Source organism: Thunnus maccoyii, chromosome 1 (assembly GCF_910596095.1).
Source record: "Thunnus maccoyii chromosome 1, fThuMac1.1, whole genome shotgun sequence".
NCBI classification, from domain to species: Eukaryota; Metazoa; Chordata; class Actinopteri; order Scombriformes; family Scombridae; genus Thunnus; species Thunnus maccoyii.
This window is the reverse complement of record NC_056533.1, coordinates 24,861,999-24,889,721: the sequence shown is the minus strand read 5'-3', so window position 1 is coordinate 24,889,721 and position 27,723 is coordinate 24,861,999. Positions and strand designations below refer to the sequence as shown.

General features: G+C 40.0%; 1 protein-coding gene across 3 annotated transcripts; it reads left to right on the top strand.

The window, feature by feature from the left end:
• Window positions 1-4,111: 4,111 nt before the first annotated feature.
• cdh15 (cadherin 15, type 1, M-cadherin (myotubule)) lies at window positions 4,112-27,640 on the top strand. Of its 3 annotated transcripts, none has more exons than XM_042411638.1 (15): window positions 4,112-4,162; window positions 7,960-8,020; window positions 17,769-17,936; window positions 19,459-19,614; window positions 20,092-20,236; window positions 20,869-21,050; window positions 21,614-21,742; window positions 21,925-22,107; window positions 23,217-23,461; window positions 23,580-23,716; window positions 24,352-24,582; window positions 24,666-24,905; window positions 25,197-25,345; window positions 25,567-25,758; window positions 26,747-27,640. In XM_042411638.1, the coding sequence occupies exons 2-15, from the start codon at window positions 7,970-7,972 to the stop codon at window positions 26,945-26,947; spliced, it is 2,409 nt and encodes an 802-aa protein (XP_042267572.1). In that variant the 5' UTR covers window positions 4,112-4,162; window positions 7,960-7,969; the 3' UTR covers window positions 26,948-27,640. The 3 variants fall into 3 exon arrangements, with proteins under 3 accessions (XP_042267572.1, XP_042267558.1, XP_042267564.1); XM_042411624.1 differs by lacking the exon at window positions 4,112-4,162 and adding an exon at window positions 5,914-6,166; XM_042411630.1 differs by lacking the exon at window positions 4,112-4,162 and adding an exon at window positions 6,512-7,332.
• Window positions 27,641-27,723: the final 83 nt, after the last annotated feature.

Here is a 27,723-nt window from a genome sequence, read left to right as displayed (position 1 = left end):
TTCTATGATGGAGTATACTGGATATCTTTTATCCAGATGGTTAGAGGAGGCTTTAAAGGATTCTGGAAAAACCTTCGGGACAGTGAAAAGTGACTTTCTAGTATTTACTTTTCAGAAAATACGATGCTTAGCTCTGTGACTCAAATGGTAACACAAACTCGGGCTATGTGAGATTTTTTTTAATGTTTTTTTTGTTGTTTGTTTTGTTCTGTTTTTCCTGTGAGCACCATGGCCTACCACAAACCATTGCTAAACCAGTGCTGAAAAATGAAATGCTCACCTTTCAGCACAGGGAGGTCAGGGCTCAGGGTCAGCTGAAGAACAGACCCTCTGAAGGACAGTTTACTTGTTCCATACATCACCCTGCTGCCCAAATTAAATCATTTGTGATAAGTGAGCAGAGAGGAGCAGGGAGGCGAACTCATGCTATAAGTAAAAGCCCTGTGAGCGTCATTCTCGATTCAGTCAAATGTTATCTATGCAGGGAGAGAGAGAGAGAGAGAAAAGCAGCGTGGAGAGAGGACAGAGGGAGCTGAAGGGGTTAAAGGGGAACAACGTCAGCATCACACAGGCAAGAAGACAAGTGTCGACAGCGACAGGAAAAAGACGGAGGCTGCCCGTGTGCCTATGTCTCCTCCACCCGTCCAACCCCTTCCCCTCCCCCTCCCCCATCCCCTACCCCCCTCCACTGCAGACGAGCATATGTGGGCTGACAACATGACATTGCCAGCAAAGAGAGAGAAAGAGAAGAAGAGAGGACCAGGAGCCTATAGCCCTGACATCCCCGACTCTGACAGCTGATGGAGGCAGATTAAGCTCACGCACGCACACAACTGTCAACTACCCCCCCACCCCCAATCCAACCCCCAAACCCACCCCTCTCTGCAATTCTAAACCCCTCCATCCAAAAAGCCATGCAGAGGCCTTCCTCTGCTCTTCCCATCCCTCAACTGCTCCTCCTCTCTCCATCCCTCCTCCACCCCCTCCTCTTCTCCCTCCTCCCACAGCCATGCAAAGAGCAGCACTGACTCCCAAACTCTCTTCCCTGCACACACACACACACACACAAAACCGCACAGACAAACAGAAACATTTTTCTAGAGAAACTGAAGCTCAGAGCTGAAGGGTATGATATTACACGGGTGGGTTTGCATCACACAGAGCTTTGCAAATTTGCGTTGATGCAATGTTTATGCTTTTGCTTAACCAGCTATGACCCAGCCGTATTGATAGCTGAGGTCTAACAACTGTATCAAGATGCAAGTCAGGAACAACAATGTCGAGACCTGACTACTGAGAGCAAGTTCATGCAAGCCATCTGCCTATTACTGTACACAGCAGATATCCATTACCGTAATGTCTGTAATCCCCATGACTTAGGTGCCCTCACACAACCCAGACGCCTCCTGTGGGGTTAGCCAGATATATGAACCCACTCAGCTGATAGATATACACATATACACATAATTTCACTGTGCATCAAGGTTTTTTGCAATAGTTTTGTATCTCACCATGGATAATAGGGTGTATTTTCTAGTTGGAAGTTGTGTATTGTTTGAAAAATAGGGATAAAGAAAGAGAGCAGAAAGCCATTTGTGTGAGTGTGTGTGTGTGCTGCTTGTATATTTGTGCGCAAGAAACAGAAATCTGACATTTTACTCTCTGACAGATAAGCGGTAGAGAAAGAAAGAAAGAGTGTGTGCATGTATGTTGCGTGTGTTTGTGTGTGTATGTGTATGTGTGTGTGTGTGTGTGTGTGTGTGTGTGTGTGTGTGTGTGTGTACTGAGGCAGACATCCACCCTGGGACAGTATGTCATCGATTGAGCTGCAGGAAGAGGCCTATTATCTCCAGCCATGGTTCAAGCGGGGGAGTCAAGTGTGTCATATGTGTTGGCTCTAATTGGCAACCCACCCTGGTGGAGGCTGACTGGGGCGAAGGCTGAGCCGCAGCAACCCAACCACCTCCCATTCTCACACACTCACCCCTCCGCCGTTGCCTACGGAAATGTTACATTGTGCTGTTGGAGGCTTTTGAGTCACTGTTGTCTGTCTGCACTGACAAACAAAGAAATTGCAGATTTCATAGGATGAAAGCAAGAACGCAAAACAAAGCAAAAGCAAAAACATATCTGCTTTAAAGACAGACATTATGGGAAACAAGGCGACAAGCTGACTTTAATGCATACATATTATATTTGTACAATATAGTATTTGTTCAATGTTGCGGAGGTGGAGCGAGTTGCTGCATTTCCATTTCAAGGCTTTTGTGTCTTTGGTATTCTGTTATTTTTATTATCATCCTGCACTTTACTGTCTGACTTTTGCATTGTGAGTCTATGTCTGCTGTCTGCCTGCTTAGTATTTTTCCCCTACACCCCCAGGGTCATTTGTTCTTTTCTTCACCAGGATCTCTTCTTAGACAAACCCTCAAATCTCACAAGTTTCCTACAGTATTTCCTCTCCTCGCCTTTAGAGCTTTATGCTAAGATGGTCTAACACTGCCCTCTGCAGGAGCACAAAATCACAACATTTCTTACAAAAATGGAACCAAAAAATGGAACATATTGCCATCAAAACAAAAACAAGACATTACATGATTAAATCAATTGCTTTGTTTCTGATGAGTCACAATACAATCTTAAGGTGGTTTGCTAGGGGGGAAAAAAACAAAGCAGAGAGAGACAGATTCTGACTGCACAGATAAAAATGTCCCATTTTAGTCTCTCACAAACATGAACTGCTTAACATTTGAGTTTGTTTTTGTGCCTCAGAAACAGCAATTCAGCATTTAATGTACTGTAAGTGATCTAATTTGAGTGAAGAATGACATAATGTGATAAGGCACAGGCCTATTATAACATTTTCTAGCATTTTATGTTTTATATTTGTTGAAAAGTGATTTTTTTTAAACAAACTTTTTGCAAAACTGCAGCTTTGGCAAATGTTTTAACATCACATCAGTAACTCCCATTGATGGCAGTATAACACAGGATAATTTCTACATTATTCTGTAGTATGCAGAAATCATATTAGTGCTTCGCAACGCACTTCAAGCTTTGGCCCAATTAGTCGCTTGTTATAGAGCCTGTAATACTTTGTTGGTCTAAGAATTGACTTCCTGTTAAAGAGGCAAGCAGACAAAAATAACCCTTATAATAACCCTAACCCTGTAAAGAAAGGAATAGGTCAAGTCGCATCATCTGACTTGAGGAAGGGGTTTTCCCATTTATGTATTTATTGGACATAAAGAAGACTAGCCTAACAAATCTAACCTAATGAATTATCAAAGCAAAGATATAGTGGTGTTAGTTTGCTTATTCCTGGACAGAGATCAAGAGACATGAGCTGAAGCAGCCACAGAGTTAATGAAAAAAGGACCTTTGAAAAAAAGGATCCACCGGATAAATGACTTATTAGCTGAAGACGACTGAAGATATGGACCAAATTTCATCCTGTGAATTGTGAAAGTGTGATCAGTCCTAAAACAGATGATTTGTCTGTTAAAGGAGACAAAGCAAAACAGCTCAGTTACATTTTCCACATTGAGTGTAGTTAATGAAAAATGTAAAAAAAACAAACATTTTTCCTCTTCGGTTGCATCATATTATTCCTTACGATGATTAAAGTGTTTATTGATGAGCATATGACATTTAGATGGAAAATAGCACAAAAATCATCAACTTCACCCCGTATCTGTCACTGCCGTTGGTGATAGTGAAAACCAAGAGGCTTCCTCTGCCTCCTTCCAATATTCATCATTAATAGTGTTACTGTCTGCCTGGTGAGCCAGACAGCTAGCAGTTTTGGTTCCTTATTTCCTGATCAGTGGGGCTCCAAGCCACCTGTGTGTTCAGAAGAATATTGTGTAGTGAGCTGACTAAGGCTTCAAGAGCACCACAAGTCCTCTTTGCTATTATCACCTCAGTGGGACCCTGCTCGAACACGCTTTTGAGACTCATGATCTCATTTCACCGTGTTCTGCTGGGTCTGATTACTGATTGGGTCTTCAGTAATTCAAAATTGGTATAAGTTATAGTGCAGTGCAAAAATTCTCCCTTTTCACGTCATCCTCAAAGTCTTTAGTCTCTACGCTGGCTAGCTGCAATTTCTTTGAACTGTTAACTGACAGATAAAATCATTACGAGCTTAATTTATAATAAGGTAAGTCCTCATTTTTGTTTTTTTGCTATCAAGTATCCAAGTCAAAGTTATTTAAAATGTTTATACGAGAAGTGTTTTTTTTCACAATCTTCTCTATAGATCAGCAACAAATATATACAAATATACAAATACAGTCATTGAGATGAGGTTCCTAAAGGAAACAAAAGTGTTCTTAAAGCTGCAGTAATAAATATCTTTGTATTAATAATGGATCGGATTATATTTAATGTGAAAGGGATTGCTCGTATGACAAACCCTGAGAGTGTTATCACTCAAGTATGCAGCTCCTCTCAGGTCTACAGAGCCTTTAGCCTCTTTTAGCTCATAGTTTTAATGTTACGTCCTGCAGCTTTACTGTTTTGGTTCACTCTCACTGCTCTCATCTCTCTGCTAAAAGGAAAGTAAATATTGGATTATTCGTTAGGCAGCTAGAAACACAACTCCAAATAAATGGAGTTAAATAAGTGCGATTTTGCAATGCGCTGGATGTGTAAATAGGCAACTGCTTGACAACATGTTACCCATGTCAACTTATGAGGTGATAATACGGTTTGTTCTGCTGCCCTTAAAAGGCCACAAAACCATTTGCAGGTTTAAATAATAAGAGGATTCTCTTAAATACAAAAGAAAGATGGTGTAAAGGGAAATTCATTCAGTGATAGAGCAATTTTTTTAAATAGGGTACATTTTGCTGTGTAATTTAGCAAAAGTTGCAAGCTACAGCCAGTCTTTCTGAGTTGATGTGGGCTGTTATCGCTGCCTAAAGTGGGCAGCAGAGCGCTGTCTCTGAATCTGTAGAAATAGTTTTGGGTAGGGTTTCAGTAATTGGTTCAACTTTCAAACTTTCAAGCATCAAGTCTTGTAGTCAAGACTTGGTCCTGTTCAAAAAAACAACTGCTCTTGAGATTTGACAGGTCAACAGAAACACACACTATCCCCTTTTACACAAAACATTGATCTGGACTACCTGATGGGCAAGCTATACACCTCCAGCACCACATGAAACGTCTGCATGCACTGTGGTATGAGAGCCTGTTGTTAGAGCCGGGTGTTGGGGGGGGGGTTGAAACATCAGGACGGCTCCTGCCAACTGCCTCTGCCTGACATGACAGAGACAGGTGCTGTAAAATCACCCCTTTATACCAGAACTGTCTCTCTCACACACACACTAACACATGCAGACACCCACTCTGCACGCACAGTCAGCCTGCCAACACACTCAATTATTTCACCGTTCTGCTTTCTAACGTGAGAGTTTCTGGACTGTAGTATTGACATTATCTCTATTTCCTGTGTAACTGCAGATTCATAATTCATAGAGCTTCAGTTGTGTGCTTGATTCCTTGTTTATGGCTGTGGTACTTTAATGTAGTTGGATTTTCAACATGAATAGATGTCTGTTCTGCAAGTAAACGTGTGTCTCTGTGGGGGGAAAGGGAAGCCACTGTGGTCCGAAGTTGTTTACTTTCTAAAGATCCGTATCAACCTCTGACCTGTGAGCTGACTTGCTGAGAGGGTGTTGAAAGTAGCATTGAGGAGATCTGGACTCCATATTCTCCCCCTCTAACCGTCCCTTAATGCCACACACATCTTTCCTGTCTCCCTTGAAAACACGTAAACAACAAAACAGCATCTTCACTCTGTTTTTGCCCTCTAAGGTGTCACAGCAGAGGTGGCTGCCCTAAAACACTTCATCAGTCATGGCAGCGTCTCAGCAAATTCTGTGCATGACAGACATGGCAATCTCTTTTTGACATAACCCATAGAGCACCATAGATCTTCATCATATGCTTTGACAGAGTATTCAAAATAGCAGGAGATCAAAGGGTTCGGGCTGAATGTTCTGCATGTGCGAAGGCACAACAGGAATCGCACTGGACAGGGAGGTTACGTATGTGACCTCATGACATGAAGGTTGATCCAGACAAGCAGAAGAGGATTCAAGAAGAAAGACAGTTATTAACTATTTTTGATTTTAAAGAGAAGAGTGTGTGATGCTATCAGGTGGGGCCTGTGTAAACTGTGTAACCTGTGTAACTTTACTTTAAGCTTCCCTATTTAGCCTTTATAAGCAGTATATAAGCAGTTTATATGGTTTATAACACACTACTGTAGCAGCTAGTTAGCATATTCTCCAAGTAGGCAAGTTTAAAGTAACGTGATACTGTTTTAACTAAAAACTGAAAATAACCCATCATTTTATAAGTTATTACTATAGGCTGATGGAAAATGAATGTGTGCTTCCGAAATGTCAATTGGTCCAGAAAGCAATTTAAAGGAATAGTGTGACATTTTGAGAAACATGTTTCTTTTTTCTTGCAAGAGAGATAGATGAGAAGATTGATACTCACCCAGCTGGTTAGCTTAGATTAGCTTAGCTTAGCTTAGCTTAGTTTAAAGACTGGCCAAGAAATAAGTTAATTAGTGAACTTTAGAGGTGCTGGTAGGCTGATTTTATGACTATTGGACAAGAGCCACACTGTTTCCTCTTGTTTCCAGTCTTTATGCTAAGCTAAGCTAACTGGCTGCAAGCTGAAGCTTTACATTGAACAGACAAATTTGAAAGTTATTATAATAGGTTTATTTATATAGCACCTTTCAAGAGCAGACATCACAATTCATAATAAAAACACAACAGCAACAGACATTATATGCAGACATCCAACTAAAAGCACAAGGAACAAAACAAAATTAAACAAAAGCAAGTCTAGACAAATGGGTCTTGAACTGCTTTTTAAAGGCGTCCACAGTGTCCACAGATGTTAAGTCCAATGGGAGAGAGTTCTAAAGTTTAGGAGCAACAACCTCAAAAGCACAGTCTCCTTTTGTCTTGAGTCTGAAGCGAGGGACAACCAACAAACCCTGATACGAGGACTTCAGATTCCTACTGGTGTTATATGGCTGTTGTAGCTGGTAGAGTGATTATGTCTTTTAGTATATTAGCAAGGTGGAAAATAGCTCTGTGTTGGTAGAGACAGGAGCCACATATAAGATTCAGCTGCTGAATTGTATTGTGATAGGACTGATAGTTTTATTGCCACAAAATCATATGACTTCATGAGCTGATTTTGGTGAAGGTGACTGCACCTTGTGTCGGTGCAGTGCGGTCATAGCTCCTTGAATTTGGAATCACTTCCATCAGAGCCTTGGAGAAGACACATTTGTAAAAGGTACTTTTAAATACACTTTTTCACATTTCAGCGGCATTTTGCTGGAAAATAGTTTCACATTTCCTAGATTGTTTCAGATATTGCCTTCGGTTTCTCTCTTTTTTTGTCTTCCCTTGTTTTGTCTCTTTCTGTAAGGCATTATTGTTTTGAAAAAAGCCAGATGAATAAAGTTCACTTACTTACTGGTGAAGACAGTGTTTCTGTCTACACCACCAGCAGCTGCCCCACTTCTCTATTCATCTCTCTCTCTCTCTCTCTCTTTCTCTCTCTCTCTCTCATCGGACTTGTGAGTGACAGCACATGTGCTGGGGTACATGGGAGGGCCGCTGCTGAAATTCTAACCCCTACCCCACGACTGTGAGACATACCCCAGCTATGGACAGGGAGGAGCTGTGAGAGACAGACTCTGGGAGAGGGAGAGAGGGAGAAACAGAAAGAGAGAGAGAGAGAGAGACTGTGAGAGTTAAGGCTATCAGAGGAGAGAGAGAGCGTGAAGGAAAGAGGGGGACAGGTTTCAGGGTTGCAGAGTTTGGCCCAGTGGCGCCTCTCAGGAGCCCAGTTCTTAGTGGAGGAACCTCAGATCTCTTAGTCATCAGAGGTCTGTTAACACTGAGTTTCTGAGTGCAGGTTCTGGAGGATGGCAGCGCGGATGTTGATGGCGTGTGTGCTGGGTACTCTGCTTTGTCAGGTAAGAAAAACCACCGTCTCTTAATTTTAATGTTGACTAAAATTAGCGAAAGGTGTTGATTGATTTTTATGTCTGTTAAACGTAGAACAGAGACTCAAAATATTTAATCTAAAAATATTGGCATGTTTATTGATTGTAGTATCTGGTGGCAGTTTTGTGGACAAGATTCACTTTGGATGTTTATATATTTTAACTTTTAAGCCTACAAAAGTACTTGAGCACATGATGACTGATCAGTGGAGCTTCATCCCTCTCCGCTTTCTGATTGCAATAAAAATGTCAATAACAAGTAATTGAACCCATGGATCAGATAAGCTGTTGTTAAGGTACTCCAGTTGCACTGAGATGTGCGATAGCGTGTGATACTGCCCCCCTCTCTCTCCCCCTGTTGTCTGAATCTACGTAGATTCAGCCCACCTCCAAATTTTAGCTCAGGACTTTTTTTGTCTTTCTGCCCCATCAGAGTGTGATCTTGCTCCAAGAATGGCCTTTAGCTGCCCTGCTCCTCAAATATACAGTTTATGTTTTTACCTGAGTGATGTCTTCAGCCAGACATCAACTGATTTTCATCGACAGAGGCACTACACTTGCTCTGCAATCAGAGGTTGAGGCCGATCTAAACATTTCATCCTGGTTGGAAAGAGAATGATGAAGTGTTTTGAGAAGGACAAGACTCCAGATGTGTACAGAGGGCTCAGGGCATCATTAGTAGCCCCTGTCAGCAGACGCCATTATGAGATGTAAAATGGATGACAATGTAAACTGACATATTACCAACAGCACTTCCAACTAACATCAGTCTTTCTCTCTGTTTGGAGAAGTAATGGAGTCCAGGTTGGGAGGGTGAGAGAGATGGCCTCTAGTGATTATTCAGAAAAGTGTTGTGTTTATTCGCTTTATGATTCATTGTAAATGTTTCAGATGTTAAATAGCTAATGAATAATTGATATTATAAGGTAATCTTTTCAATCAGTAGTGTGTCTCTGATCTTATTATTATTGTCAAAAGTTCCTGCACTTTGTGGTTGAAAGTCTTTATGGTGAATTTATGCTCCTTTTGAGTTTCAGTTTCATATTCCATGACAAATTGATTGTCAAGAAAATCACTGAAAATACATGTTGTCTCGTTTGAACATGGGGATGATAGAAAACTGACACAGCCACAGGGAAAACCAGTTTGTCACAGTGAGGCCTAACCCCTCCATCAAATCCTCAGTACTTCAGTCATATTTCTATCTATGACTTTCCATATAAAAATGTTGTAAATGATTTGAAAGACTTGTAAACTCTGAAGCATGACCTTTAAGGTGCAGGATCCACTGACACCCCAGATAGCATACGGAAGTGGGCCACTTCAGGCAATGATGCAGCACTGCTGGCCTTCTTCTGGCCTGGACAAAATGGATGTGAGTCTGAAATGGCCCACATGTAAAATAGCAAATATGGCTGAAATATCCCAAATCAAATGTGGGCCTTTTTTGGTAAAGATGCAGTGCTCTCAGGTATGTGTATTCTGGATGTGGGACAGTTCTGGTTTATCTGGTTTGTTCTTGGTTGACATATGGCTTGCTTTTGGCCCAGATCTGGGAAACAGGAGTGGACCGCCCAAGTGCCATCATTCCACGTTGTATGTGGGCCAGATGAAAGTGCCGAACATGTCGGGTGTGGGCCGGATCTGGGCCACAGCAATTTTGCTATCTAGGGCAGGATCCTAGTCCTCAGGCTTAGTGCAGATATTGGAAAGCTACTTGAACCTGAAATGTGGAACTTTTGTTTCCCCCTCCTGGCAATGAGAATAATTACAAAAACACTATCGATATATGCTTTATGACCATGGATATATTATAAGATCCGGATACCAGATGGCACCTATTCAGTACAGCCTGGCGCATAATCCAAAAAAATGTCTAGCTTCCGGGTTTACTTGCGGAGATATGCAGCCCACTGAATATGTACAGCAGTGTTTCTCCCACTGGCCGCGCTCTTGAGTTCCTGCTCAGGCCATAGATTTTACATTGTGATCACATCACATATTTTTTGAATTGTTTTTCTCTGCTCGAGGAAAGTTTTACAAATATAACACCTCCATGGATAAAGATTTCATAATAGAAAGAGTCATAATTGACCTTGTTTGCAATCCAAGGTGTCCTGTCAACAGTTTGCAGACGTCTCTTTTATAATGGAGGTCTAGGGGGAAAATGCTTTTTTCGCCCAAAGGGGAATTTTTCACTGCAATACCGCGAGTGGCCACTGGGAAAAATTGGAAGCAAGGCTGAGTGGCAGTGCCATATCCAGGTTTTATTATACATCCATGTTAATGCTCTGCGAATGTCGGAGCAAATTTCCAAATGGGCATTATTTGGATAAACTGACCACATACTGGGAATCTAAATGGATACTTAGTGACATATTAACAGTCCTACAGCGAAAATTACAACAGCTTTTAGCCATGCATACTCAGTATGCCTTGCAGTCCGGCGAAGAAACCCGTTGGGATGGGTCGGGATGCCGAACATGCAATTTCCCTGGCAAATCTGAGGGGGAATCAATCATTGCTGGTTGACATAAAATGCAACACTACCAGTGTGCCAGCATGGGAATGTCATACCAGAGACCAGATTTAAAAACTCTGTATACTGTGAAATGCAGAAAGATTTGCCTGGCGGAGGCTTAATCAGCATTGTGTGAACTTGTTTGGCGAGGGCTTGAACGTAACGGATGTTCGTTTATATGTAAAAGTCCCGCTCTCCAGCTTTAAGCTCTGTGTAGTGAGGTCAATATGGGGTTAAATTGCACCTTCAAGTCCAAGAGAACAAGAGAAGTGGCTCTTTCAGTTTGTTTACTTGGTTTGACGAAATAGAAAAAATCTCCATTTAAAAGAATACTCAACTGAAAATCCGTCTTTTGAGTATGAAATGCTCATCCAACTGGAGGCTCTGAAAAGTTTATAGCTTGCTCATTTGCATCGAATGGCAGCTGAAGGTTTTTTAGATTCACAGCAGTTAGTGGGGAGTCAGACAGAAAACAGCCCTGCATTAAAACAACTCAGAGGACTGTGTTTGGTGTGAATATGCTTTATGTACCAGCGAGACATGTAACAGATCCATGAATTTAAAGGCTTATCAGATGCTAAAACACAAAGTTTTTTAATACTCAGAGACAGGATTTTACAAGTCTCGAAAGATATAACAGCTTCAACTATTTTATCTTTCGTTAACCACAAGGTAAACTGTAGAAATACTAATGTTCATGTTACCAATTAATCCACCAGGAATGTGCGGTTGCATGCATGTGACTGGCCAACACAGCGCCTTGCTGGATGACATCACATTGTGTCACAGCAAAAGTTGAGCCTGGTTCAATTTTTTTGACGGATGACCCTACGTTTTTTGGGGGGGGGTTGCCTATGCATTGGCACCCCCGCTGTGCTCCAATGATTTCCCATAGTCACGGAAAAAAAGCATCAAAATGGCTATAAAAACCTTTCAAATCACTTGTGCAGTTTAATCCACTCCTCCGCAGTTGATTCTTATCTTCAGTATTTTCCAAACAATTGATTCACCAATAATTTGCTACATATGCTAACTTCCAGCAAAGATTGAGAGCACTTAGGACACAATCACACATCACTGAAGTAGTGCTTTTAGCTAGTTTGGAGAAACAATGAGCGTTTGGAGCATTTGGAGCACTGAACATACAGATCAACAACAGAGAAGTGGATTATGCTGCAAGAATGGTTTAAGAGGTATTTGTTTTTTGTTGTATCTCAAAGGATACTTTTATGTTGGTGTAGTCCTTTAATGATAATTTTATAGAATGTTTTGAGTGCCTATCTTTCCTCTATGGTGTAAAAGGACAAGTTACTATATGCTAAAGTTGTGTTCACATGTGAGAAATACATTTTTCGAATTTTCCTCAGTATATCAAGCTTCTCCTTTGGTTTACGTGCATTTTTGGGCAAGGCGTCTATTCTAATACTTGCTTCATGAATAAAACAAGTAGAAATTTGTCATGAATTCTACAAAATCATCAGAATGAAAGTATTTCAACAATCAACAGCTGCCAGTCTGATCAAAAGGCTTTTATCAGTGTCACCTGATAGCTTTCAGTTGTGCTTCAACCCACTCTTTTAATTGTCAGAGGACTGGTGTTGTTTTGAACCAGGCGGTGTTCAGGCCCATTGGTGTATGTTGTGGTGAGGAGTGGGCAGCAGTCACAGCTGTTCCCAGATGCATACGTGATGCCATTTGTCCCGCTCTGTAATCCCCCTTGCGGAAAGAGGAGTGGGCCGCTTCTGGACCATGAAATCGGGTACAAATCAAGTCTGTAGCAGCAGCCAGCTGGCGCGGAGATCTCACTCATCGGAAACAATCAGTCAGAGGATTTAGAGTCTGAATCACAGGTCCTGCTGGGTGGGGATACCTGCAGGCTGTTTTACTCTGACTAGGGTTTCAGAGGGAGCAAAGGGTAGAGAGAGAACTACCAGATCATAAAATCTAGTCGACTGAATAGTGAAGTCAATTTTCTTTCCTTTTTCTTTCGGTTTTTTCTGCCTCATTATTTTTTACAGACTGAGACAGGGATGACCAAGTGGTGACAGTTGTTTTTACAGTTGAAAAGTTTTAGCAGCTATGCTATAATGGGTTTTTGTACCACTTTATATCTCTAAAGAATGAATGAATTACCCCGTGTATAGGTGTAAAAAAGGATGCTCATCAATGACCACAAAAATGATCTTTCAGTCAAAGCTTTTTTATGGCTCAGGATAATTTTTATTTCGATTTTCAATTGTTTTGTGAATTAATGTTTAGATTGATTGTGTTTTTGTTCTATTCTAATGAAAGGAATGCGTCTGATGTAGTTTTTTTGCCATAAATAATAGGGCTTCTATACGATTGTAGTTGGACATCAGGTCATTGTATCACTTTATTTATGCCTTCTGAAAGAATCAAGAAGATTAATCCCCATGCCCTATTGAATAAAATTTAAAAAATAAATTCTCCACTTTAGTTGTCAGTAACTCTGTGTTTTATGCTGATATATAGTCCTACTTTTAGTCTTAGTTTAATGTTATAACCTTGGTCAGCATTCTTGAAGCTCAGACATCTGCTCCACGGGAGACACACACTTGTAGTGGCACCAAAAATAGGGTGTCCATGCCCATGCCAGGCAGTCATGACTTAGCAAAGAGTAGGATTGTGGGACCAACAATGTAACTGAGTGACTGGTCTGAGGACCAGTAACAGAAGTGACCAGAAGGACACCTGTGTGACCTCTAGCCCTGTGGCCAAAGAGGCTGTCAGGCATGCTGCAGGCATAATGTCTCAGCTGCACAGACTTTTCTTGAAGGATTCCTCCACTCACATACTTCTGGAGAAGAGACACTCTGGGCCTCAAGACATTTAGCACAGAGTTGAACAGACACATACTCATTTAAACAAATACAGTGGATTCTCTCTTAGGGGGGGTGATATATATTACACTTTTTGTAAAAAGCACCACTTATCATGGTAAATCATGGTTTGTCACAGTTATATTTCTCCATGTGTGCAGCCTGGTGTAAACATAATCCATAGCATTCCTGTAAGCTTGTAACAACAACCAACATATCAATTCATGTTAATGGTTTGTAACATGTGACAGGCATTTGCACTGGCATATTAAAATGCACTAAAACTAGAGTAGTTTATAGGGATGGCGGGATGGACAGCCCCAGTGGCTCGTGAATGTGCATCCACTAAATAATGCATTTGTAACAGTAGCAATACTTGGAAGGTGGACCACGCCGATGGCTTTGTGAATGAATGTCCAAGATGTAATGCATTTGCAGCAGTGGCAAAAGTTGGAAACCTATTTCATGGTTATCAACACATGGTGAATGCTAATGTGTGTGTGTTTACTACACTCTGAAACTATTTGATATGTGACCCCCACACATCTTGTCTCTTCTCTGATTTTCTTTGCCTGTATATTTAGCCTCTCTTAACAATCCACATGTGATTGCATTAACATTTTTCATTCCTTTATATCTTTATATCTTGTTATTATTTCAAGTTATGATTAGACAATGAATTTAAACCTGAATTTGCTCATTTAATTTTAAATTTCAGGCTATATTACCCATAAAATCAAAGTTAATTATCTATGATACAGTAGGTGAATTAGTACATTACCTCTTGATTTAAAGTTCAAATGAACCAGAATACTAATTACAATGTGACAATATAATTTTGGTCACTAATGCCAACATCAGGGAGGTAAAATCAAGCTTTCTAGAACTCATTTAACACTCCTCAGCAACTGACTGTTCAACAGTTCTTGCTGTGAGGGCATATCAACCCCAAACAAGCTGTCCATACTTCTGTGAGGGCCTAAGGTGAAAGGCCAAGCCGTAAACGTATCTGGGAAAAGCTTCTAAAACAGTTAATCTGTGTGTGGTGTCATCACTCAGTCTACCAGGAAGGGCACTCATTGGTCTAATTGGTAATGTGACACTTTGGTGTTACCGCAGCTTGGTCTGGTAAAAACATTATAAAAGTGGCAGATACTTGGTGGAGACGCCATGCAAAACGCAATGTCATCTAAAGTTTGGACTGCAGGGACAGAACAAGACAATTATGTTGTGTAAAAAGGAACTGAAATGACATATCACTTGTTATCTGAAGGTTTTTTGACCATCTAATGTTTTATATTCTCGAACAGCTGGAGGTGTCAGACTTGTTATTGTTGTTTTTCTTCAGTGTTACCACAGACCAGTTCATCAATCAAACTTAAAAACACATTGCACCACTCTTCTCCAGTACACCATGTTTTATTCATTTAATGTTTTCAGCCCTCTTCTCTTGATCAGGGTGTTTTCAGAGGGTCTGTCTGCTTTTGTTAAACAGTCATGCGACATTATAATCGTCTTTTTTTAAAATAGTTTTTACAAAATACCAGATTTACTTCTAGTGGATATAGACATTTACAAGAGAAATATAAATGATCATAAATAAAAAAAATATCCAGTGTTACACCTAACTTTTCAAAATATTCTTTAGCAAATACAGTCTTTCTTAACCAAGCAGCAACTACCTCAGTTTGAGGCTGAAGCCAATGGTAAATGATAAATGGAGTGCACTTATATAGTGCTTTTCTACCTTATTGGTCAAAGCACTTTACAATTTTAGCCAAATTGCCAATAGCAATTTTATCATTTTCCCATTCACACACCGATGGCAGTGGAGCTGCCATGCAAGGCCTGACCCTGACCATTGGGAGCAACTTGGGGTCCAGTGTCTTGCTCAAGGACACTTCGACACATGGACAGGAAGAGCCAGGGAATCAAACCGTACCTTAAAGTGCAATGCCACAGATGCCCGCTAGAAAAAAAATAGAGATCCAAAAAATCCCTTGCTCTAATTGACTCCCATTCAAAAAGCGCCAACTTCTCTTAAGAAATTAAGTCAGCAATTTTTTCAACGAGTAATTATGGTCTCAATTGCTAAATTTTGGCTCTCTAATAAGTGTGCCGGCGGTCATTTTTGAAATATTTGCTCTGTTAATAAAATTTGAAGACTTACAATAGGCTTTGATGTCTGCTGTGTGGCCATTGATTGACAGCTGTGATTGTCAGTTTGCTCCCTGGGCCAGGGACTCGCACTGAGTTGCACCGACTATTGTTGCAACATTTTGTTAACTTTGATGTTATTTGATTACAATACCTGCCCTGTTAGCACAATTTACCTAAAGTAGCTAATGTTACCCAAGTGTGCATTGCTTGATGTTTACAGTAAGCAAACATTTCCTCCAGGCACTCCTTGTTTGGAAGGTCCTGGCTCCAAATGGAAAAAGATGGTGCTAACCATAAGCTGTGACTCAGGGCTTCAAACAACCCCTAATGCAAACCAATAGGTGATGTCACACCTCACTACATCTATGATCTTAACTGATCAGTTAGTAAAAAGGCTGGATCTTTCAATACAAAGCAGCAAATTCTGTATTCCTTTAAACAATTTTGTGCCATCTCAAGTTCCTTCCATCTCTTCATATTTATTGATTGCATCAACTACTTTTAAAGTCAGTCTGCAGTTAACCATAACACATTCATTGTCTAATTAAATTTACTTATTCTTTGCTTGGTAAATAAATCATGGTGTGCTGGAAAAGAGCTGTTTAATATGACTTTAAGTTTGATGGACTTTCACTGAAGCTCACACTGGTTCACACCATTTTCAGAAGACGGTAGTCATGTGAGCTGAAGTGTCCACGAATCAGGCAAACTTCAGAAGCGCTATGTTTGGAAATGCAACTGTGATGCAGCTGTTATTGATTTTGAGGTTAAGAAACAATGCAGAATGTGTGCTATGCCGTTGGAAGTTTGAGAGCTCATACAGTTATTTGCAGAAGTCTTAAGTATTAAAGTACTGTAGAAGGCTATCGAGATGAATTTGTTTGGTTGACATACACTCCTGGAATGTGAGTGTAAACATCTCCAAGTGTGTGGATGACGACGGCTACAAAAGTTAAATAGGTAAGAGTCGAGAATATAGAAGAGTCTAAGATTAGCCTGCCCCCTGACTCGGCCTGCAGATGCCCGCCATGGTTGCCATTCCTCCCTTCACTGTCCAGCAGCATGCCAAAGGATCAGTGTATCAGATCACCCGCCCTAGAGGCAGGGCAGGGATCACAGGCCATTCACAAAATAAGGAATTTGTCCAATGATCCATAATTCTGCTTATTTATTTATTGTTCTCTTTGTTAATAAAAATCTGCATTATTTTCCATGTGATAAAACAGCTCATGCATCAGTATCCAGTCAGATTTAAGTGAAAAGATAAATATAGTACGCAGAGCTCTTTGGCAAATGAATACATCCACTTTCATTTGAGGTTTTGTGGATTAGTTTTGAGCTTTAAAACATATGGGAGGTAATGCTGAATCCAGTGAATTCCCACAGAAAGAAAAGAAGGAAGCAACTTGCGGTAATGTGTACATATGAGAATGTGTGGGTGGATGTTTTGTGTATGTACATTCATGTATGTCAGCCTGTGTGTGTGAGAAATCATGTATAAGAGTGTGTCAGAGGAATTCCTACAGCAGAGCAGATCCGTAAGGTGACCCCAAACTCCCAGTCAGGTGCAGAGCTGAGTATAAAGGGGAATTTGTGTGTGTGAGTGGGAATGAGGGTGGGAAAGCACAGGATCTAAATCCATAGTTGACAGCTGTTGTGCGAGTGTATCTCTAACATGTGTTGTGTGTGTGTGTGTGTGTGTGTGTGTGTGTGTGTGTGTGGGTGTGGGTGTGTGGGTGTATTTGTGTGAACGCGGTCAAGACAGCAATGTGGTGAATGACGGCTTGTGAAATGAACATGAGTGTTTGTGTTTCCTCGTCCTGAGATGAATTTGCACTTAGATCAAAGGAAACTGACAAAGACGTGTGTTAGTGAGTGAAACCTGAAGCCTCGGCACTGCATCCCCTCTGCCCCGCACAATCCCATGGATTTCACATTAGGGACACAGCCTCAGCATTACAGCTAGCACTCAGCCATTCCATCAGGCCGGCGGGAACGTTATACAGTAGCACCAAGGGAGACATGGTTTTACACAGCTGCGGATATCTATAATGACATAATGTGTCCATGAACGAGAATTGCTGGAATCAAATATATACTTCATGTGATCTGACTTACTGACATATATCTCCATGTTAGTGGTAAGCGTTGTCTACATGTTTCTTTCGATTTATGCTGCGTTTGTTGTTTTGTTCAGGTGTGGAGCTCTGCAGAAACCCAGCGCAAGGAGGACGAGCTACGTCCTCAGGCCCTTTACCCGTGGAGAAATCAAGGCAAGGGAATGGTCAGGGTGAAGAGGGACTGGATCATCCCTCCAATCAGAGTGCTGGAGAATAGCAAGCAGGTTCCAGAAGACCTTGTCCAGGTAAAACTGTTTACCTACAGCTATTAAGTGGGTAACTGCTGTGTCAGGTCTGATGTAAATGGCACTTAATTGTGAAGGATAGGAGTGGATGTGAGCAGTAGTGGCACATAACTGCAGCTGTAGAGAAGTGAAGGGCATGCTTTAGTAGACACAGTTCTTTTTCCACCTTACAAAATAAATAAGTAAACATATTATCAGTAATAACAGTACTTATATGGCTGCTATAAAATGTCATGTTGAGTCACAGATAGATTAAATGCTATTCTGACTGATATAGTATGTACTGTAGTTTATGGCAAGATTATAATACCTGTCTATTTGTAGACTGGTATTACATTTGATTGCAGTGTGTGCTGCAGCAGTACTGCTGATTATATTACAAACTAGTACTGTACCTTGTTTTACTTTATTTTATCCCCAGTTTTTATATTTCAGTAATGTATTATAGGCTATATGTGTGTATATATATATATGCAATTTTACTTTAACTTACTTTTGATTTACATAACCATATGAAATTGTTGTTGTTTTTCTTGCTATGAACCCCAAGAAGAATAGCTGTTGCACTGGTAACAGCTAATAGGGATCCAGATAAATAAATAAGTGACTAAAATGTCTTTCCTCTGCAGCCTAAATCCTCAACATTATTCATTTCCCATTTTCAATCCAATCTAATTTCACACTGGCTAACAATGAACAATTATTTTCATAATCAAGCAATCTCCTTTCGTTTATTTTCCTGATTAATCGTTTATCTACAAAATGTCTATAAAAATAGTAAAAGATCACATCACAGTTTCCAAGAGTGCAAGGTGATGTCTTCATATTTATTTATTATCAGACCAAAAAAGATAATTAGTTAATAATAAAATCAAACAGTAAAAAACAGCAAATCCTCACAATCAAGAGACTGGAACCAAAATTATTTAAGTGATTCATCAAAATATAATTGTTAAAATTAAACAAACAAATAAATAAATGAAATCAACATTGTTGTGGATTCATTATTTTTCTGATGATCGACTAATTGATTAATTGACTAATTATTTTAGCTCCAGTATTTGTGCTTCACCTTTAGCCTGTATAAAGATACACAATACTGAATCCACTACGTAGCCATGCACTGTCGATTGTAATTCTTCTTCACAGATGATTAAACACAGCACAGAGCAGTGTTTAAAGGACATGAGAAATGTAAATGTTGTCTTAAGGCTGTTATAGGTGACCCATAAGTTTTTAAATAAATCCTACCGTACAAGGAGAAATATCAAGCCACGTTTATATAGGCAATATATCACAGTCTATACAAAATACATAAAATATAGACTACTCGCTATTATTAGTTCAGATTTCCGCTTCCTGCTTTAGGTTAAAGGCCTCTCTCAATTTAAACATTCTTGTCTCAAGGTCCCTAACTGTCAGCACACTAACATCTGGTGTTACGACATATGGTTTACAATCCTCCCCCCACCTTCCCATGAGGTTGTGGTGATCACCGACTTTATGTTCTCTCTCTGTCCAGATCAAATCGGACAAAATCTTTACAGGTGAGGTGATCTACAAGTTAGAAGGACCAGGGGTGGACCAGGAGCCCAAGAACTTGTTTGAGATCGATGATAAAACAGGAATAATCAGGAGCAAGCGGCCACTGGACAGAGAGAAATACAACAGCTTCACGGTAAGAGACTTTTTATGGGAGTAACATGCTAAATCAGCCGGAGACTTTACAGCACAATCAAACAGAAGTACTTAACACAAGCCAGAATGCACTTAATGAGATCTTACATGTGTTTCAAAGCATCGGTTCATGTTTTTGGCTCACAGCATATATCAGTGGCTCAGACACAGTACAAACAGCCAGAGGTCAATTTCCAAGGGCCTTTATGGGCGTCTTGGGAGAGACTTCAGAATGTTTCAGACCAGATGACTTGTGATGTAATCCCATGATGTTGAACCAAACATCCTGCACATTTCTTTCTGCCATTCCCAGCATCTGTTTTGTACAGATACTACAAATACCTATAGTCACCTTGAGTGGCCTGTTGGATATGTTCTTCATAGAATGCATGAGATATATGGTGATTCATAGTAAAAGACAACAATCTCATGATTTCAGTTTTAAGAAACATTTGTCTGTGTGTGTGTGTGTGTGTAGCTGAAAGCCTTTGCGCTGTCCCCAAGCGGAGAAAGACTAGAGAATCCGACCACCATAGAGATAGTAGTGCTGGATCAGAATGACAACAGACCTGCCTTCACCCAGAAGCAGTTCACTGGTACCGTCTCTGAGTTCTCAGTTCCAGGTAAATCCACATATTACACACTACCTTCCAAACCTTTTATTTTTGATCTGCTTCAACCATAGCGTTCCCATCATTAATCTTCTATTCCCTTCTGAAGTTAAGTATATCATTTTTCCCATACTGTTTGTTTGTTTCAGTGTATCATTGAAACTACAGTACACAGTTTAACAGTTGAAAAGCTGTTAAAGCTGCTAAACAATATTTTTATATGAATAATGGATCAAATGACTAGTAGTGACGAACCCACTGTTAACTATCACCTGACTCTTCAGTTCCCCTCACCTCTACTGAGCAGAGGGGAGAGTCTCTCAGCTCATTTGTTTTGGTTTTCTGGTTCTCTCATCGCTCTCATTAGCCTTGTTAGCATAAACAGCTAGCTGGCATTTATTATGAGCAAAAAAGCTCTAAAAATTGACTGTACGCTACCTGCCCAGCACCAAATGGCAGATGGACAGACTTAGTGACTAGCTGGTGAACATATTAGAACACTAACACCAAATGAATGATTTTTAAAAAAGCTAAATGTTTTGTTAAGATTGACAGGCCTGCAGCCTCAACACAAATGTCACATATCAGTGTTTGACACCGACTGATCTTTCCACCTGACCGGAGCTTTCAATTGTTTTTGACAGGCACATCAGTGATGTCAGTGTCAGCCACTGATGCAGATGACCCGATGACAGAAAACGCTCATCTGAGCTACTCTATCATCGGCCAGGAGAGCATTCCTGCCAACGCTGTTACCAAGACTATGTTTGGTATCAACAACCAGACAGGAGCCATCTATACAAGAGATGTAGGCCTGGACAGAGAGGTAGGGAGCACCACAAACACAATGTGGATCTCAAATTAATATCCCAACCCTTTTCCTTCAGCAGGTTTCATAAATCATCTAAAAAACCTATATCTACAATTTAAAACATGTTGTGTTAAAAAAAAGTAGTGTTATATTGTGTCTTCTCACAATTGAACACTTGTGAGAATGTCTTGAAAGAAAGCAAATTAACACCACATGTAAAATTCAGGATAATTCGTGCTGATTGATTGTTTCAATATGAGAATATATTTCACCATATTGGCAGATTTTTAAAAGCCTTTGCTTGGCTTTCTGTTGCAAACATGCTGATGGAAATATTCTCATTGTCTGTTCAGTTATCAGAAAAAGAAACTTCTGAAAACTTTTCATTCATTTGCATCAGAAGAACTGCAAAGCAATCCAACAGATTTCTTAGCTGGAATAATTTTGAAATAGCACATATAGGACTCAAGACTCAATCAGTGAAATTTCTATGTCAAGGTTAAGATGCACATTTTTTTGCAGTGTTAGATGAACACAGAGTGGTTAATGCCATTAAAACGTTCTGTACTCTTTCCTAGGTGGTGAAAAGTTTCCGATTAAAACTACAGATTGCTGATATGGGGGGCATGGGGCTAACAAGTGAAGGTGTGGCTATCATACATGTATCTGACATCAACAATCACGCCCCACAGTTCAGCCCTGCCTCGGTGAGTCTCCAAAAATAATATATGAAACAAGATCATTTAAAAAATTGATTCAAAACACTTCAATCACAAGGAATTAAATACTTACATATTAATCGTTAATTCAACTAATTACATATTATGATGTTTATTGTGTCACAGTGGTTTAAATCTTTTGATCTGTTTTGTGTGTGTGGTGCATGTAGTACAGTATGACAGCGGTGGAGAACAGGAAGGACTATGAGATTGGTCGGGTGAATGTGACGGACAGAGATGATCGTGGAACAGGAAACTGGGAGGCCAAATACTCAATTTCTAATGACCCCCATGGAAACTTCGCCATCACTACGGATCCTGCCACCAACCAGGGTGTTGTGATGGTGGTGAAGGTACAGTTGGCTGATCGCCGTTAGACGTTTGCTGCTCTAAAGTCACACTGATAAACCTATGTGGATGAGGAGACAAATGAATGCTATTAGTATTGTTCCTCACCTCAGCTTTATGATTTATTTTATCTTTGTTTTGTCTTTTTCACTTCAGACAAGTGAAAATTCAAGGCAAACTTTTCAGGAGTTAAAAAAAAAAGGATCCTGTGACCATGTTTTTTTGTGGTTTGTCTCATGAGTTTTGTGGTTGTGGTTGTTTTTTTCTGTCAGTTATTTCCTAATAATTGTTTGTTTGTGCAATGCGAATGCAATTTGGTACTAATTACAGCAAAAATTGAGACAAAATTGTGAGACATATTTTCATCAGAGTTTAGTTAGTTGTGTTGAGTTTCTGATGAATTTCCTTAAAAGAATTGTTCTATTTAAATCAAAATGAATGCAATGTCATTATTCTTGGACACATTACTCTCTATATGTGTTGAACTGTCTGTTTGTTAATGTCAATTCTGGCATTTTTTGCATTTTTATAGGAACCTGTTAAGAAATTATTAGGAATTTACAGACCCATAAAGTAGAGCGATAGTGTAGTAAGTAAAATCTTCTCAACCCACAAAGGAGAGAATATGATCCTCTATCAAAATGAAAACACTGAAGCTGTAAGTTTTTAGAAGACAACAAGAATATGTTTTTCTTTGCTCCAGGACTGTTCAGTGTGCACCATTCACAAGAAATCACATACACCAATGACATCCCAAATGAAATGTCTTTTTCTTCTTAAAGTTTTCTAGATCCTAATGTATGTGTTCGCGAATATTGACTAATATTTCAGTTTCCAAAATTGGTGGTGTTGCCCTTTAAAGTCAAACGGTGCATTGAGGCCCTGAAAAACAACTCAACAACACTCTCTAGTGGTTGAGTTTTAAACTACAAGTTACTCCAACAAAGATGCTTATTTGTCTTTTTTCATTTTCATTTGATGTGGGCTGTTAAAATTAAAGTTTGAGCTACTGTTTTGCATACAGGTTTACTATGAATTCTTCACTCTTCAGCCACAGTGCAGAGCAGAGTTTTCCTTCCACAAACAGGCTGTTCTGTCCTGTTTTGTCTTGCAGCCCCTGGATTATGAAGCACAGAGTGAGCACATCCTGACTCTGGAGGTGGAAAATATCAATCGTCTGAGCAACAAGGCCCCGAACCTGCCCGTGAGCACCGCTACAGTGGTGGTCACTGTTGTGAACGAGAATGAAGCTCCACATTTCAGGGAGGACCCCATACAGATCGTGGTCCCTGAGTCTGTGGTTCCTGGAACAATACTGAAAAGCAATATTGCCTATGACCCTGATAATTCTGTCCTGAGGTATGAAGCAACAACAACACAAGAAGAGTATTTTTTATGCTTTTGAGAATGCAAATAAGATAGTTTATGTGTGTGTGTGTGTGTGGCTGTAACTGTTCCTCCACTCTCTGTGCTGCAGGTATGATATTAGCAGAGATCCTGAGAGGTGGCTCGACATCAACAAAGATACTGGAGAAATTATCGCCAAGAGAACCTTTAACATGCGATCTCCACATGTTAAAAACAATATCTACAATGCTGTTGTCAAGGTTACAGGTCAGTGTATTTAAATGAAATGAAATACTATAATGTATTTCAACTTATGTGTCACAGAACAGATATTTCTGGTAAAATAATTTGTTTTTACATCAAGGAGAAGTAAAGATCTGGGCCCGGCATCCCCTCACTTGCAATATACTTTATGGCAATCATTCATTGTCCATCAGCAGCACACACTTCTCTGTCAAACTGTCTTGTGTTCAAGTTTCCTTAGATAAGACCCAACTAATGACAACCTTTGACTGTTACATAAATAGGTGTAAACTCCAAGAATTTCAACAGAGGTACAAGTTTAGATGTTCTATAATTAAGCAATTTACAAAGAAGAGATGAGAATATAACCAACCACCAGCCACCTTAAAACTTAATTTTTCTTATTTCCAATGTGGTTTCCTTTTTTTAAAAAAAAATTTTGTGTTCAAAAACATTCTTGCAAGTTAGTTATTAAAATTGTGAAACAATGAAATGACCTTCCCACAAGTTTTTTCACCTCCTCTAAGCAAAAAAAGCGTTGACACAAACATAACAGTCACACATTCAGTCGGACAGTCACACATTCGTTGTTGTGGTATAATTTACAGGCTGTTGTAAACTCATGCAGCATTGCTGCGTATTTATGTTCACCCGTGTAGATGCTGATGGTGCGTCAACTACTGCCACAGTGGCCATCACACTGAAGGAGACCAATGACTTCCCACCTCAGCTCTTCCCTCTGAGTGGCTCTGTATGCAGGGATGCAGGCCGGAAGAGTTCTGGTCTGGTTCTGACTGCTGTGGACGAAGACCTTCCGCCGCACGCTGCACCTTTCATCTTTGAAATGCCCGAAGACGCGTCAATCAACTGGACTGTTATTCAAGTCAACGGTAAGGAAAGAGCATCAGGGGTTTGTTTTCCAGTAACTCTCCTGACCTCACACTATTCTAATTACTACCCTTTCTCACTTCAGATACTCACTCACTGCTTCAGCCCCTTGTAGAGCTGGAGGCAGGAGAGTACGCGGTCACAGTGATGGTGTCAGACTCTGGGAGTCCTATTCTCAGTGCTTATGCTCAGGTCAATGTCACTGTGTGTCTCTGTGACTCCTTCGGAGACTGTAAGTCTGAGGCAGGGGCGGTCTTTGGCTCCAGTGTGGGGATCAGCTTCTTTGCTCTCATTATCATCATGGCCAGTATTGCACTCCTTCTGTGTAAGTTACATCTTGAACACATCATTCAGTCTTAAAATCTTGTTTTTTAATTTAACAACCATGACGCTAGCTTGAAACACTTTCAGTTGTTTCCAGTGAAAATCAACTACAATTATAATGTGTGTGAACTACATTTTAAACAAGTTGAATGAAATGACTAGAGGAAATGTCCATTTTGGAGTTCAGTGTACAAATAATCACACTTTTTCAAATATGGTTAATTATAATAAGTTACAAATTATCTCAAAAGTCTTGTCTATATGATGTATGTATTAACCTGTTTGATTGCAGTGCTGCTCCTCCTCGCTGTGGCGGTGACCACTTGTGGGAGACACCACCATATCAAGAAGGGAACAGGTCTGCTTGTTGGGGATTCAGAGGATGACATACGTGACAATGTCCTCAACTATGATGAGCAAGGAGGAGGTGAAGAAGATGAGGTAAGGCTACATGATTTGCATGAGAGAGAAAAGTTTTAATTAATTTTTTGGTTGATTGTCTTTTGTCTCAACATGGTCTAAGGTTAAGGTCTGAGAGATTGATCGTGAACATACATGACACAAGATCGTCTAGCTAGTTGTATAGTAATCGATGGCATTCATTTCTAAGTGATGATGGAGCAGGCAGTGTTAATCTGCAGCTTGTGCTAATTTGTCTGCAGAATGCCTTCAACATCGACCTGCTGTGGAATCCCCTCGATGCTCCTTCGACCCCCGGGTCCTACTGTCCAGTGTCTGGTGTTCCTCGAGGCAAGCAGCCCCTCAGGAGGGATGCCCCCCACAACCTGCCTTCCCCCACCTACCCACGGAGGCCTCCTGCAGATCCCACTGACATTGAGGACTACATCAATGATGTGAGAGGCTTCCACCATGGCCCTGACTTACCTAAAGTCTATAATGAAAATGCATTTTAAAGGTCTAAACCAGAATCCAAAGCTAAGCTGTTTAGATCTGTAATATTTGTACACAAAGGAACAATGACAGGCCTATATTTTCATTGTGATCAGAAAGACATGACATGTGGATTTTGTATCTATAAATCAAACATTTCTGCTATGTATGAACTTATGTTGTAGACAAATTACTGAGTAAGCCTTTAAGAGCATCTTACTTCCTATTTTGGATATCTTTCCTATTGAAACAGGATATTGGATATTGCATGCCATTGTTGCAGCATGGGGTCAAAACTATATACAGTATATATTAAACATAAATAGATTAAGATACTATAGATATTTTCAAAGAATTACATCATGACTTATAAGTCACACAAATTAATTTTCTTATAAGAAGCATCTTCCTCATAATGAATAGTAAACTCCCCTTAGGGATGAGATAATATCCTCCAAACTGTAATGTAGTTTCACTTGTTTTAAATATTTTTTGCCATGGTAGCAGCATGACTCTAAGAATGGCAATGTTGGTCTGATAAAAATACCTCAACAACTTTTAGATTACCAGTTTTGTACAATCATGGTCCCCAGAGGATTAAACCTACAGACTTTTTCTCTCCTGCGCCAACAGCAGGTCTCTGAGTTTTCACTTATCCTCTGAAATATCTCAAAATCTACTAGATGGATTGGCACAAAATTTTATTTAGACATTCATGGCTTCCAGGCTTGTCGAGGTTAGGAGACGTCAAATAGTTAAGACCATGTCACTTGTATCAAGGTAATTCTATTTAATTAAAAATCTTTAACATCTTTTGTATATATCCCAACCCCAAAAACATTTTTACTCTGACTTTTCAACAGGAACTTGTGTCATAAATTAAAGCAGCCTTCCCAGGCCATCTGCTTTAACCTTATCATATGAAACATCTTGTTATATTTCTCCCCTCAGGGCCTGGAGGCTGCAGACAATGATCCTAATGTGCCTCCATATGACACAGCCCTGATCTATGACTATGAGGGAGAGGGCTCACTGGCAGGCAGTCTCAGCTCCATTGCTTCAGGCAGCTCCGATGGAGACCAGGACTACGACTACCTCAACGACTGGGGACCACGCTTTAAGAAACTGGCCAACATGTATGACCCACGTTAAGATGGAGAGCAACCTACAGAAAGAAGATCTGTGTGACTCAACACCAGTCAGGGGACATGCCTTGGGGTGTTTCTCTGGACACATTTGACAAGTTTTTAGTCTATGACTGGATTTGACATGTGCCAAGGAAAAATAAACCAATGCTATGCAGAACAATTCGTCTTTAACCTAAAGTGCCTAAGGTGAGGATCATTTGGACAGAAAATGACTTGTTTAAATGTTTAGTGGAGAGCTCAGGAGAAGTAAACAAGAAAGAAATATCAATTGTTGATAGGATCGGCTGCAAAGAGAGGAGCTGTGCATGCTGCAAGGCAAACAGAACGTGTGTTGAAATGTGTGTCCATGTCTGGTTTTGTTTCTCCTCAGACTTGGATTGTTCAGTAATGATGTATACAACAAACGTGAGACATTAGAAAATCTTTTAAATGTATTTCTTTTTATATATTATTTTATAAGATGAATTTGCTTTGATATTGATTTTGTTTGTCTTTTTATTTTATCACAAATCCTCCATTCCAGCATCTGTTAGCAATCTTTTTTGGAAGCCACAAAATATGACTCAACAAAACATGCTGTACCACATGATTTTCTGGAATCAATGTATCTGGAGGTGAAGACTTTGAATGATGTTTTTTAATATGTTCATTGAATTTCAATTATACTGGTGTTTACAGAATAAATGTAAATATTTTATTTAGTGTGTGTATTGCTCATTATGAAGTAAGATACTCTTCACGGGTTTTAACAGGTTTATTCCTAATTCATGCATCAATTCA